This window comes from Schistocerca cancellata, chromosome 9 (genome assembly GCF_023864275.1).
Source record: "Schistocerca cancellata isolate TAMUIC-IGC-003103 chromosome 9, iqSchCanc2.1, whole genome shotgun sequence".
NCBI classification, from domain to species: Eukaryota; Metazoa; Arthropoda; class Insecta; order Orthoptera; family Acrididae; genus Schistocerca; species Schistocerca cancellata.
Window position 1 is genome coordinate 384,014,902 of NC_064634.1, and position 15,844 is coordinate 384,030,745.

Consider the following 15,844-nt stretch of genomic DNA (forward strand, 5'->3'; position numbering starts at 1 on the left):
GCTTTCGCTCAATATCCAAAGCCTACCCCACTGCTGTACTAAGTGTGTACCCCTGGTCTCTGTTAATTTGTTGCTGTTTATTCTAATTTCTCCCACAACTTTTATAACATAAACCCAGTATAATGATGACTGAGCCAAAACTCTCTTTTTTTCTAATTGTATTTTATGCTTGTTTTCTAAGCAATGTTCAGCCATAGCTGACTTCTCAAGTTCCCTTTGTCTGATATGTTGGGAATGCTCTATAACAATGAAATGGTTTGGCCCATGTAAATACTAACAGAGTGGCAAGGGACACCATAGATGACAGGAACTCAAAGATCCATGTTGTCTTGAACAGGGCATAACATATCTTGTATCTTGGAGGCGGGCCGGAACGTTGCTTTCAGTTTATGTCTCTTCAGCATGCACTCTATCTTGCCAGTACTTGCTCCACAGTGTGGAAGGAATGCAGCTGGCTTGGCCTCTTCTGCTGATTCACAAGGTGTCTGTCATCTACAGTACATAAAGCTTTAGCAATTTCTACATTACTCTAATCATTTTCTTGAACATGCACATCAAATGATTAAATTAAGATTCCAGGTGGTCACCACCAGAAATTATCTTTGCCTTGTGTACTATGTTCAGTACCACTTCTTGTGTACAGGGTGGTGAAAACTGTTTGTGTTTAGGTACCAGTCAATGTGTGTAAATTTCCTGTGCACAGGAATAACAAAGCCGGCCTTTTGCCTTCCATTCAACTAAAATGTCCAAAAACAGAACCTTGTCGTCCCTCTCCAACTCAACAGTAAATTTAACGTTGGGACGGATGTTGCTGACAAACTGCTGCAGTGCATTTTCACCATGATGCCACATCAAAGTGTCATCAGCATACCATAGGAAGCAAGACGGTCATAACCTCACGGAGCTCAGAGTTTGCTCCTCAAAGTGTTCCATGCAAAAGTTCGCAACACCTGGAGACAGGAGGACCGCATTGCTGTGCCATCCGTCATCTTCAATGTTGTACATAAAGTATGTTGTCTTAAAGGTATGGTGGAACAGCTTGATGATCTCAGGTGAAAATTATTGGGCCAAAAGGTCCAGTATGTCTTTTACCGGCACTCTAGTGAAAAGTGACAACATGCAGATTAGCTACATTCATGCTCATAAATTAACGATAATGCTGATACATGGTGAAACAACACTCTGGTGGGTGGTTTGCAGGTTTGAATCACCTCGGGGTATGACCATGCAGTGCATTTGACCTGCAGTTGTCGCACAGTGGTGCTGGCAGTAGTCCACATATAGTGAGGCATGTTGGTGCATGTCAGAGTACGGTGCAGCAAGTAAGTGTGCAGACGTGCTAGTGGTTACTGTGTGTTGAAAATGTCTCAAAGAATACATATTGATGACGTTATGAGGGGTAGAATACTAGGGCGAATGGAGGCTGGTCAAACACAGTAGGTCGTAGCACGGGCCCTGTGTGTGCCACAAAATGTGATCTCAAGATTCTGGCAATGATTCCAGCACACAGGAAACGTGTCCAGGCCCTATAGTACGGGACGTCCAAAGCGTACAACACCACAAGAAGACCGATATCTCACCATCAGTGCCCGCAGACGGCCACGAAATACTGCAGGTAGCCTTGCTCGGGACCTTACAGCAGCCAATGGAACAATTGTCTCCAGACACACAGACAACTGAACAGACAGGTTTATTCGCCCGGAGACCTGGAAGGTGCATTTCACTGACCCCTGGTCACAGGAGAGCCCGTAAAGCCTGGTGTCAAGAACACAGTACATGGTCATTGGTGCAGTGGTCCCAGGTTATGTTCACGGACGAGTCCAGGTATAGTCTGAACAGTGATTCAGCCGGGTTTCCATCTGGCGTGAACCAGGAACTAACCCCTTAATGTCCTTGAAAGGGACGATTGGTGCACATACACCCCTGCATGTCTTTGACAGAGGAACTGTAATAGATCAGGTGTATCGGGATGTCATTTTGCACCAGTATGTCCGCCTTTTCAGGGGTGCAGTGGGTCCCACCTTCCTCCTGATGGATGATAACGCACGGCCCCACCGACCTGCCTTCATGGAGGAGTACCTCGAAACATATGATATCAGGCATGGAGTAGCCTGCCTGTTCTCCAGACCTAAACCCCATCGAGCACGTCTGGGATTCTCTCGGTCGAGGAGGAGGAGGAGGAGATTAGTGTTTAACGCCCCGTCGACAACGAGGTCATTAGAGACGGAGCGCAAGCTCGGGTGAGGGAAGGCTGGGGAAGGAAATCGGCCGTGCCCTTTCAAAGGAACCATCCCGGCATTTGCCTGAAGCGATTTAGGGAAATCGCGGAAAACCTATATCAGGATGGCCGGAGACGGGATTGAACCGCCGTCCTCCCGAATTTCTCTCGGTCGACATATCGCTGAACGACACTTCAGGAGCTCAGACAGGCACTGGTGCAAGAATGGGAGGCTACACCCCAGCAGCTGCTCGACCACCTGATCCAGAGTATGCCAACCTGTTGTGCGGCATGTGTACGTGTGCATGGTAATTGTATCCCATATTGATGTCAGGGTACATGCACAGGAAAACAGTGGTGTTTTGTAGCACATGTTTCTGGATGGTTTTCTCAACTTATCACCAATACCGTGGACACAGATCTGTGTCGTGTGTGTTCCCTATGTGCCAGTTTTGTGTAGTGCCACCACATTCTGCAATTATCCTTAATTTATGAGAATGGGTGTATGTAATTTTTGCCTATATTTATTGTATCTCTTCATATGTTCTTATAATCATCATTGAAGTAGTAGTAGTAGTAGTAGTAGTAGTAGATTTCTATTTTCTTATTCATTTTTAGATGCTTTACCGTTTGATTTTGTGTTGGTAACCCTGTACTCACCTTCCCAGAACTCTTGTTCGTCCAATGCACTTTGCAAATTCAAACAACAACAACAACATATTAATTTCTCTTTAAATTCTTTTACCTATCCAATAAATCAAGGGTTTTAATATTTTTGCTCCAGCTAGTGGAATACCAAATTTGTCCTGATGACATCATCCTCCTAATTAGCCCTCATCTGGAGACCTGATTGGAACATTTTTAGTTTGAGAATATTGTACCCAAGAGGACAAAATCATTAAACCCATGTGTCCTATCAAAACAAAATACGTAGTTCCACTTGCCTTCAGCCATTTACAGTATCAACACAGCAAGGCCATGTTGACTAATGTTACAAGGCCAGATCAGTCATCCGGACTGTTACTCCTGCAATTACAGAAAAAGCTGTTGTACATCTTCAGAAACCATATGATGGTCTGGCATCTCTGCAAATGGAGGGATGACTGATGAAGTTAAATGGCCAGAACTATGAAGTCACTGGTCCCTTGATACTTTGTGCGTCAAGCCAGAAATAGTTCCCAGAGAGAAAGGACACAAAAGACATACCAATGAAGCAAGCTATATCTGAGAATCAAGAAAACCAGAAGAGAGAATCAACAAGAGGCGAGATAAGGTCCAGGTGGTAGACTTGGCCCATCCAGAAAGTAGCTGGAGGCCGCAGGGACATGTTATGCAAAGGGAGATGCATCCTCTGCATCCAACAGTGGTTACCACCCCTTCCATTAACACGCGAAAACTAACTACATTGACAAGTTGATAGAATCTGAGGAAAGATAATTATGGCAAGACAGTAAACCAATGACAGATTCAAAAGAATGAAAAAGGTGGGAAGGGCAGGAGTCAGGCGAGGCCACTGACCAAGGGCAACCATGGTCCCCCAGGATCAGAGCAGGCGACAGGGCATCCTGCCAATCCCTCAAGCAGCCAAAAGACCAATGTTCCCTACATCACAGAGAGGAGTAAAAACCACTTTTGTGGTTAAAATGTAAAATCAAATCGTCCGCTAACACCAGGGGCAGCCTGTCAGCAAGTTTAAGGTTTAGGCATACGGTGGCCAAATTAGGGCAGCCCAGTAGGATGTGGGCCACAATCTCTGCAGATGTCCCATCTTAGCTTCAATAATACCTACATCCTTTCACTTAGGTATTATTAATGTGCAAAATATTTTCTCTTTCGTGTGGTCTTTGTGGGCTTTTCCCTTTCTACTCTAGAAACATCTTTCTCTTTGGTTCCAGTGAATGCTATTTTTATAACATCGCGCTCTACTGATTTGTTTTCCCAAATCTCTCCATGATACTAATCTGTCTTGCACTCAAAAGTGTTTCTGTCTGTTTAGGGGAGGGATTCCCAAACTTTTCCTCTGATGGAACACTGAACCCTGGTACTTTTAAGGAACACCCTGTTTATCATGTTAAATTTTTTTTTTTTTTTAAATGAGAAAATCTTTTTACTGTGATTACTTCAATTTTAAATCTTAACTACACACACAAAATTATATAAATATAAATAGAGGTAAACATTCCTCGTGGGAAAAATATATCTAAAAACAAAGATGATGTGACTTACCAAACGAAAGTGCTGGCAGGTCGATAGACACAAACAAACACAAACATACACACAAAATTCAAGCTTTCGCAACCAACAGTTGCTTCGTCAGGAAAGAGGGAAGGAGAGGGAAAGACAAAAGGATGTGGGTTTTAAGGGAGAGGGTAAGGAGTCATTCCAATCCCGGGAGTGGAAAGACTTACCTTAGGGGGGAAAAAAGGACAGGTATACACAGGCACGCACGCACGCACACACACACACACACACACACACACACACACACACACACACACACACACACACACACACACACACATCCATCCGCACATACACAGACACAAGCAGACATTTGTAAAGGTAAAGAGTTTGGGCAGAGATGTCAGTCGAGACGGAAGTGCAGAGGCAAAGATGTTGTTGAATGACAGGTGAGGTATGAGCGGCGGCAAATTGAAATTAGTGGAGATTGAGGCCTGGCGGATAACGAGAAGAGAGGATGTACTGAAGGGCAAGTTCCCATCTCCGGAGTTCTGACAGGTTGGTGTTAGTGGAAAGTATCCAGATAACCCGGACGGTGTAACACTGTGCCAAGATGTGCTGGCCGTGCACCAAGGCATGTTTGGCCACAGGGTGATCCTCATTACCAACAAACACTGTCTGCCTGTGTCTGTTCACGTGAATGGACAGTTTGTTGCTGGTCATTCCCACATAGAAAGCTTCACAGTGTAGGCAGGTCAGTTGGTAAATCACGTGGGTGCTTTCACACATGGCTCTGCCTTTGATCGTGTACACCTTCCGGGTTACAGGACTGGAGTAGGTGGTGGTGGGAGGGCGCATGGGACAGGTTTTACATCGGGGGCAGTTACAAGGGTAGGAGCCAGAGGGTAGAGAAGGTGGTTTGGGGATTTCATAGGGATGAACTAAGAGGTTACGAAGGCTAGGTGGACGGCGGAAAGACACACTTGGTGGAGTGGAGAGGATTTCATGAAGGATGGATCTCATTTCAGGGCAGGATTTGAGGAAGTCGTATCCCTGCTGGAGAGCCACATTCAGAGTCTGATCCAGTCCCGGAAAGTATCCTGTCACAAGTGGGGCACTTTTGGGGTTGTTCTGTGGGAGGTTCTGGGTTTGAGGAGACGAGGAAGTGGCTCTGGTTATTTGCTCCTGTACCAGGTCGGGAGGGTAGATGCGGGATACGAAAGCTGTTTTCAGGTTGTTGGTGTAATGGTTCAGGGATTCTGGACTGGAGCAGATTCGTTTGCCACGAGGACCTAGGCTGTAGGGAAGGGACCGTTTGATGTGGAATGGGTGGCAGCTGTCATAATGGAGGTACTGTTGCTTGTTGGTGGGTTTGATGTGGACGGACGTGTGAAGCTGGCCATTGGACAAGTGGCGGTCAACGTCAAGGAAAGTGGCATGGGATTTAGAGTAGGACCAGGTGAATCTGATGGAACCAAAGGAGTTGAGGTTGGAGAGGAAATTCTGGAGTTCTTCTTCACTGTGAGTAGTCCAGATCATGAAAATGTCATCAATAAATCGGTACCAAACTTTGGGTTGGGAGGCCTGGGAAACCAAGAAGGCTTCCTCTAAGCGACCCATGAATAGGTTGGCGTACGAGGGGGCCATTCTGGTACCCATGGCTGTTCCCTTTAATTGTTGGTATGTCTGGCCTTCGAAAGTGAAGAAGTTGTGGGTCAGGATGAAGCTGGCTAAGGTAATGAGGGAAGAGGTTTTAGGTAGGGTGGCAGGTGATCAGCGTGAAAGGAATGTTCCATCGCAGCGAGGCCCTGGACGTGCGGAATATTTGTGTATAAGGAAGTGGCATCAATGGTTACAAGGATGGTTTCCAGGGGTAACAGTGTGAGTGTGTGTGTGTGTGTGTGTGTGTGTGTGTGTGTGTGTGTGTGTGTGTGCGCGCGTGTGTTTTTCTGACGAATGCTGAGACCAAAAACTTGTTTGTAAATATTTTTAAATTGTGCCTGTCTGCAACTTAGCAATATATCTTTTCCTGCATCGTCAAATTAACGTTAAAGAAACTTGTGTTTTCTCTATTTTCTTCATGTTTGCACCATAGCATTTAATAGTTACTTTCAGCAGAAAATTCTATCATACATATTTGGTTGCACATTCTATATTTTTTGTGAACACAGGAAACAAACTTCTTCAGGACTTTCAGATAATACTCTGATTGTACATCAAGTCAAAAATCATACAAATAACAGAAGAAAAATTAATCTGCTTCATACCTATGATTGAACTGGAAGTTAAAAAAAAAGAGAAAACAAGTAACATAACAGTAAGAAACCACCACAAATTAAATTGAAAGTTTTGTTTCCCTTTTCTAATTGTACTTTGTCATTTTCAGAAATACTGTGACTAAAATATGCTAATTAGTAAATATGCCAACAATTTTTAATTAAAAAAAAAATACTAGGAACTAATATGTAGGTGTGGTGGCAAATGAAAAATACTATTTCAATTTTATCTACAAATTTATTCATTTAACAAGCCATAGTGCTCCAAAACAAAGTCTCTTTGGTTTTTAAGATAGACACTGTAACAGGGAACATTTTTTCCTTCAGTACATTTCCCTTGAATTATTTATGTTTGAGTTTTCCAAAAGGAGATTCTATCCAATAGCAGAAACAATTACAAATCTAGTTTAACACATGACAGTTTGAGACAAATCATATTCAAAATTCATATTTTATATGAATTTCCTCATATCCACCATCTCTCTTCATTTACACAGTGCATTTAAACGAATATACTTTTAACTATGTAACAGTATTTACTACACATGTAATAGAGTACTATAAATTATAACTGTTGAATGTAGGATATATTTCATATCTATACTGAAACATCAATCAAATGGAATGTTAACTGTGGAGAATAGCATCATAGGCTTGGAAAACACCAGGTGCGACGTCAAGAGCTCTAGATTTCAGTGACAACTGCAACAGGGGAAGAAATAGTATAATGACAGTAAAAATAAGCCAATTCACAATGAAGCAAATGTAACAGTGATATGATAATTATCAGACTTTTAATACATACTGATAAGAGCTAATAATGTGATTAAGCTTTTACACAACCATGTACAGAAAGTTCTATTTGAGAATTATGAATTATTTAGGAATAAAGTAGACGACTCACTGAAAGGCAGAAGTGCTGCTTTGTCAACAGGTACTCCATCCCAGACCCCCAACTAATCCCAGTACAATCATTGGTCAGGAAAGAGCCGGCAGTCTACTGAGCACAATGTAGTTCAACAGGTGTGTGTGTGTGTGTGGGGGGGGGGGGGGGGGCAGGGGCGGGGGTGTTTACGTGTGCAAGTTTTTTTCCTACAAGACTGAAAAAGTAAGTGCATTCCAAAAGCTAGCCAAGCTCTGTACCTTTTGCTTGTGTACCTGTCGAAGCACTGCTTCTGCCTTTCACTGAGTCATCTCCTTTATTCTTAACTAATATATAATTCTCAACTTTTTACACATCTACATAATTTGATAAAACTTCTCAATTTTCACAAAAAATTAATTATAATTCAGGGAACATGACAAACTGCCAAATATAAAAGTACGAGGGCATGTTCAAAACTAATGCCTTCAAATTACTTATGTGAAAGCTCTTAAAGCTTCATAAATAAACCAAACTTTATTAACAACTTCATCTTTATTGTATATATAGACAGATTTATTCCTCAATGTAGTCACCCATATATTTCCAGACGAGACACCCGTTTATGCCTGATTTTGTTGATGGAGCCACAATCTCTCCACTACACCATTCCATAAGTATCAAAGTGAAGTCATCAAAGGTGTTCTTTACCATTTGGAAGCAGATGAAAATTCCAAGTCAGGATTGTACAAAGAATGATCAATGACAGATAACCCAATGCATCTCATTGCTGCAGATGTCCCATGTGGACAAAATCTTTGAATTCATAACTTTATTGTAATACACTGTTATTCAGGCACAGACAGTTATGTTATGCAACCCACGCTACATACTGCTATTTGAAGCCTTCTATGACAGATAGCTGCAAATATGCAGATACAACGAGTAAAGATGTTAACTTCATTTTATTTAAAAAGCTTTAAGAGTTTTCACATAAAAAAATTCAGAGGCATTACTTTTCAGCATGTCCTCATACCACAGATAAAAATTGCCATAAACAACGCCCCAAGCTTTCGTTTTCAGTTTTTTCCCCTTGCTTTCACTTGGGTGTTGAAGCTTTCTTTTTTGAATCATCTTTACCTCATTTCACATCCCATACCTATTCTCACAATGAGTAGCAGAAAATGAACCAACAGATTTTTGGTACTTACAGTGATGTTAGGATTTCCTGGTTGAATCTTAAGCTCATTAAGAACCCATATTCCATTTGTCAGCTTGAGAGATTGGTACAGCATGTCCTGACCTTCAACATTACGCTTTGCTATTGTGAAAACATTGTTTTGTTGCATTTTTTGCACCACTGCATCTGTGGATGAAGTGAATTTTAAGCGACATTAATTCCCTGGTAAAAGTTTCCAATTCTGATTACATTTACTCCAGCAAATACTACAAAAAATATAGCTTAATGTTTTCAGCTTACCAGCATTGCACTGCACATTTGTCAAATTATACTGAACTTCATTCTGAGCTGGAATGTCTTTCCATGTTGCAAGGAACACACGCTTGTCCATCTGCCCATCTTCAGTGAAGAAAACATTCATTGGTACCAAGCAGGCAAAATAGAAAACGTCTATGTTGTTCTTTATAGCAACCTGGCAAATGAAAAAAAGTATTAGAAGTAAAATTAAATGTAACAGAAACAAAATTGTCAGCCTTCAAAAATTGAGTACAATTAAGCTCCCACAAGTTTATTGTGCAATTATGCTTCATGATAACTAATATGTACAACAATCAAAAATTCTGTGTTTCTTTAAGAATGTGGAAGTTGTCAAGACAATGTGAGAAACATCAATAACAGAAATGTGTTGCATTTATAAAGAACAGAAAATTCTCCCAAAACAGACACTAATTACAATGATTAAATATCATCCATGGACTCTCATATCTGAATTTAAGAATTATCTTTTAAATTAAGTTGTAAAGAAACTCACAAATAGTGGAGTACTGTGGCGAATAATTTCAACTACTTAGCATTTGGTGTCAGCAATATATCACATTAAACAATGTAGCTTACAAAGCAATGCTTCATTACAAAACCATCATATTATCAGTTAATAGAACATTTATAAACTTGTGTTATCCGAATTTTGGTGTAAGGCTCTGAGCACTATGGGACTTAACTTCTAAGGTCATCAGTCTCCTAGAACTTAGAACTAGTTAAACCTAACTAACCTAAGGACAGCACACACATCCATGCCTGAGGCAGGATTCAAACCTGCGACTGTAGCGGTCGCGCGGTTCCAGACTGTAGCACCTAGAACCGCTCGGCCACCACGGCCGGCTTTGGTATAAGTGAACAGTGTATTTGGTGATTAAAATTTTTTTCCCTAAATATTTACAGGGGGCAAGTTTTGGTGCTAGAAACTTCAAAATTTTAAATTAAATATCTCTGTGTAAAACAAACCCGTCTCAAGGTACTGGACTAATAATTCAAGTTTTTGGTAAATTTTATAGGACCGTTACATATCACTTAAATATTTATTATTTAGCAATTTTAATTCAAACAACAGCAACAGATGCACACCTTGAGTGTGCGTAGAACAGTGGAGTTACACTGGCAGATAGCTGTGTTCCTTTGAGTCACATGTTAACAGATTTTTATCCCTTTATACAGAATCCACAAAACATTTTTCATTGAATGAACTCAGTATTTGAAGTGATTGATTAGAACAGTTCATATGAATTATAAAGAGGTTTATCTTTGCGTTTACGAGATTTTAATGGTATTAGAAGGCCTGTTTGCAGTGTGCCTAGCATTTTCACTTTAAGTAGGAAGAACACAATTCTATGCTTCTGAAATAATTGGGTGCATACAACAGTACTTGCGAAGACTACTCTTACATCTGAGGGACTGGGTACAAGAATAAGGTTATCTTACATTGACAGCAATGTTATTTAACCAACAGAGCTGTCCACTGTAGCCTCTTCGGAACTGGCAGCAAAGGAATCAGTCAAGTTATTCCAAACACACTAAAGAAATAACCCCTCAAGAGTCAATACTTGACAATAGATAAGTAGTACTTCTATTAAATTTTATAAATACTTCTATGAAACTATCAATTGAAAATTTTAACCTTAGCATATTCACTCATAATATTTTAATCTAACACTAAGTCTCTCAGTTCAAAATAAAAAGAAATCTGGTATGTGGGTTACTCAACTGCTTCTTTGGATACAATTCACTGGATGCACTGGAATATCAATGGCTTTACAGCAGAACTACCTTATCCTAAATACTCTGAAATTTATCATCTTACAATTCTGCTTTCAGAATGTGTAAATATCATAACGATCAGTCAAAAAGAATACTGGTTAACAGAAGACTGTATACAAGTTTTAAATAATATTAATAATAATAATAATTAAGGTAGACAGCAGCTTTTGTAAGAGAAAGATCTTGTGGAGGCTCCTGCATTCTTATTGACTCTTCAGTATGTTATAAAGTAAGAGAAAATTTGAATACTTTAAATGAAGTGAATGTATTTCAGAGTTGCTCTACAGAGTTAAGTTATCTGAATACAGTGATTATAGCAATTTATAGAATTTCTGTATGTTCTTTAACACAAGTGTTCTTAGCTAAATTTCACAATCTCTTGGGAAAAACTTCGACAAGAAAGTAAGAAAAAAAATTGTGATTGTAGCAGATTTCAACAAAAATATGTTATCTGAAAGCAGTGATTCTGTAAAATTTTGCAGAAATCTGGTTTTAACTTAAACTTTTCTGGAGATACTGCAGCAGATCAATGGCCTGCACTGATAACTATTACTAATTACCAATTTGAAAATGCAAATAAGTACTGCTAGACCTAGGTACTTAGGATCACTCAGCTCTGTTTATTGATCTCCCAAAAGCAGACAAAGCTTCGTGTACATAAAAAGGAATTTAAGAAAACATAATAGGGATTTATTCTACAATAAATTAAGTACTGTTAGCTAACCTGCAGACCACTACAGTTCAAGTGTCTTAGATTAGGCAAATTGTTGAATTTTTCCAAGTATGTTTAATGGATCTTTTCCTCCTAGATGTTGTCAAGAGAAAGTGAGCAGTAAACTTAAATGGATTACACCAGGAATAAATGTGTATTGTGCCAGAAAGAGACAACTATATAATCAGTTAAAACTGAACAGAAATCCTGATTTTGTAGAGTATGCAAAGTCTATACAGAAGTTTTCAGGAAGTTTGTAGTGGCAGCTAACAAATAATACATTTATCCTCAAACACAGAAATAAGACAAAAGTGTTTGGTCAGTCTTTCAGTCACAATGAGCAACCAACGTCAAAAGCCAAGAGATTTTGAAAATTAAATTTCAAAATCATATGATACATCCTGTTCAGATGTCAAATTCAAGAGATTTTGAAAATTAAATTTCAAAATCATATGATACATCCTGTTCAGATGTCAAATTGTTTCAAAGAATTCTTCTTAAATGTATCAAGTTCAGATGTAGATATGGCAGCCAGTCGAGTTATAACAAATTTCACAAGCTCCGAAAATAACCAAAATACATCTTGCGAAGAAATTGAAAAATCACCCAAATGGATGTTGAAAATGAAATACTCTCTAAAAAATTAAACCACACCTGTATGTGATGAAATACCCTTCCTGTGATCAAGAATATCATTTCACAAACATTGTCAGTGGTTACAAATCAATCTTTCAAGCAGGTATGCTTTCCAAATATATTTAAATTGCTGAGATAAAACCAGTGTTCAAAAAGGGATTGGCTCAAGGTACATGGAATTATTGCCGTATCTCCCTTCTGCCAATCCTCTCAAAGTGTTTGAAAAGACTGTAGCAAGACAAATTCAAAAATTTCTTACTACAAATGAGATTTTTTAAAAATCTGTTTGGATTCCAACAGGGAGAAAGCACAGTAAACACCATCAAAGAGTTTACTAAAAAAAAGTCTACATTAGAGGTCACAGGAATATTTTGTGGTCTGACAAAATCCTGATTCAGTTAACCCTTTCACTATTTCTCCGCAAATTACAGATATATGAAATCTACTTAACAGATAGGAAATGACTACTAATTGTAACTTCAAATTCAAGCAATTACTCCTAAAACTGGAAAAGAATTTCCCAAAGGAGCCCCACAAAATTCGATATTGGTCCCTGTCTGTCCTTTTTCTAGACAACATATCACTTGCTAGTGATGTTTATACAGTTTTATTTGCTCATAACATCAGTTTTAATTGAAAATGAGGTACCTGACAGAATTTCAGAAAGTGTCAAAAAGGCTCCAAAAGAGCTTGAACCTTTGTTGTATCACAATGGACTAAAACTAAATGTAACAAACTAAAATGATGCAATCTGAAGCTAAATTATTAGAATTGAGTGAAATGAAGGTAACTTATAATGATCAGGATTTCACAGAAGCAAACTGTGTGATGTTCTTAGGTTTAATCATCTTGACAAAATCTAAATTGGAATCTACATATTGACTAATTAGCAAATGAACTCAACAGCTTAGCATCTGCAATGATTATTTTGGCAGTTCTACAGACGAACACCAGAAAGATAGACTTTCACTGTCATTTTGAGTCAGTTATTCGTTATGGCATGATCTGGGGAATTCAACAAATATCATTAAACTCTTAGTATTAAAAAAGAAAACAATTTGGAATATGTGTGTTTCCAAACAATGGGTATCCTGTTGTCCACTGTTAAAAGATTTAAAAATATTGTCTATTCCCTCCCTTTACATATATGAAGTACTGTTGTTCTTATATAAAAACCCTGTTTTGATCACAACTACAGCACTCACCACAGAGAGAATTTTGAACTCCTGACACACTGCTTAAAACTATACCCCAACACGAAAGTATATGGCATTTAAAATTTACAATAAAATAAAAGGGAGTAACATATTTTAACATGGGTCTTGGTTCACTGGAAAGATTACTATTTGCTCTTCTGGTTGAAAAACATTATTCTACTGAAGAATTCATTGAGAACAGAGTCACAAAACAAAGAATTTATACATTTTATTTTTGTATACTAGAAACTGCAGTATGGATTTTAGTAGCAGTGTCTCAGGAATGTCTATAAAATAACGTAAACTAATTTATTTTCTTAAAAATGTTTCTTATTTAATATCTTGACATGTCTCTTCCACATCAAATCAAATTAGTCAAACATTGCACATTACGAGGTGAATAGTCACATTTCACATATACCTGTAGATTATTTAGTGGTTCCATACGCTGTACAGCTCCTGTGGTAGCTAATGGAAGGGAACTTTCATGGGACATCCCAGGTGGCAATGGAGTCATCACCTGCAACTGTGCACTTGGTGTTAACCCAAAGCTGCAACAGAAATTAAGTATCATTATCAATAAAATACTCGATATAAGAAATTTACACCAAAACTAATTATACAAGAAAAAAAGCTTTAAAATGGAAAACTACTTTGATCAATATTATGTGGAGAAAAAATAACTAAATATCTACATATGAAGTCGTTGCCAAGACAGAAAAGTGATGTTGACAACTGACTCCACTCAAGCTCACTATCAAACTTACACAGACACCATCTGTTGGGTCCAGATGTTCCTGACCTGCACTGTACAAAATTTCACATCACTGTCAACAAGAAGACACTGCAGCTACATTTATATACATACTTCACATGCGACCGTATGGTGCATAGCAGGCAGTTTCCATGTACCACTACCAGTCATTTTCTTTCATATTCCACTCACAAATAGAGTGAGGGGGAAAACAACTGTCTAAAAGCCCCTGTACAAGATGTATTTTGTCTCATCCGTAAGTGAAATGTATGTTGGTAGCATTAGAATTGTTCTGAAATCAGCCACAAATGCCAGTTCTGTGAATTTCCTCAATCTCACGCAAAAAGATCATCATCTTCCAGGGATTTCCATTTGAGCTCACAAAGCCTCTTCATAATACTTGCAGACTGATCAAACCTTCTGGCGGCGCCTCTGAATTGCTTTGGTTCCACCTCTGATCTGACCTGGTGGGGATCACAAACACTCTAGCAGTACCCAAGAATGCTAGTGTTCTATACACCATCACCTTTAAATATTAATTACACTTCCCCAAAATTCTCCCAATAAAATGGAGGCAAGCATTCGCATTCCCCATTACCAAACTGACATTCTCATTCCATTTCATATCGCTCTGCAATGTTGCACCTAGATATTTAATCAATGTATCTGCACCAAGCAGCATCCTACGATCTATGCAGACTAGCTTATGGCAGTTTCTGTGTTAATGATTTCACACAGCGAATGAAATTAGTTTGTTGAAACACAGTGATAAGAACAGAACATGATTAGAAATCACCTTTTCCTCAAAATTAACACACACATCTGTGCAGCTTCCAGTTTCTAATGTAATTTTTAGCAACAAAATTTATACACACAGGTATGTCAGTATATATTTAATGGGTATAATTTTAAAAAAGTACTTCATAAAATGAATTGGGATGTTAACTTACTGTATCCTCACTTACATCACTGGAATCTCACTTCTTCAAAATCTAAACAGGGAGAGAACAAACAACTTGCAATGGTGAATTAAAGGAATTTAGTATTTGGTTCACTTCTTACTGTTGCCTGTATGTTTCCTTATCTAGTATTTGGCTCCCTTCCGTCCCTTCAGCAGCTGCACATTTCATCGTTTTTCCTGTCATTTCTGGTTGTCAAAAATTTTCAGAGAAATGTATATAAAAATTAGGAAATACCTCATCCAGAATCAGAATTTCAGCATCTACTTCAACGTACGTCTACCTTGAATATGTAACAAGAATGCTCTGCACTTGTCACAGTGTCAGCAACACTGACTACAACAGAGAATACTTCGCAGTGTTCTTGTGCACGATTCTTCTACACTGTTAGTGCCAAGTGATCAGAATGAGATGTAAATATTGTGTTTTAGGCCTGAAGCAAAGGAAGGGAGATTAGGGTTCCACATCCTGTCAATGAGGTCATTTGAAAAGATCCACAAACTTATCAGGTAAGGATGAGGAATGAAAACAGCCATATTATTTAGGAAGAGAACAATTTCAGCTTTGCCTTAAAAATAAAAAATAATCCACTCTCGATGGTCAATGAGGATTTCAACACTAGACAACTAATGTGCAAGTCCACTGTCAATTACTGTGCCACCTCCCTCAGTGGTAGGCCTGAAACTAATGGAAGACTGAAAACTTGACACACAAACTGTGGGATGGAACATATGCAATATTGCTATGGCTTGTGCTTGGTTTGGATTGGGGCCTGA

General features: G+C 38.9%; 1 protein-coding gene across 1 annotated transcript in view; it reads right to left on the reverse strand.

Moving 5' to 3' along the window:
• Positions 1–6,893: 6,893 nt before the first annotated feature.
• Positions 6,894–15,844, reverse strand: part of LOC126101124 (AP-1 complex subunit beta-1) — a 71,915-nt gene continuing 62,964 nt past the window's right edge. The window contains exons 15-18 of the mRNA XM_049911809.1: positions 13,777–13,906; positions 9,018–9,189; positions 8,749–8,903; positions 6,894–7,377 (exon numbers count right to left, since the gene is read on the reverse strand). Coding sequence (XP_049767766.1) covers positions 7,303–7,377; positions 8,749–8,903; positions 9,018–9,189; positions 13,777–13,906 — 532 coding nt within the window. The 3' untranslated portion in view covers positions 6,894–7,302. The remainder of the gene's footprint in view (positions 7,378–8,748; positions 8,904–9,017; positions 9,190–13,776; positions 13,907–15,844) is intronic.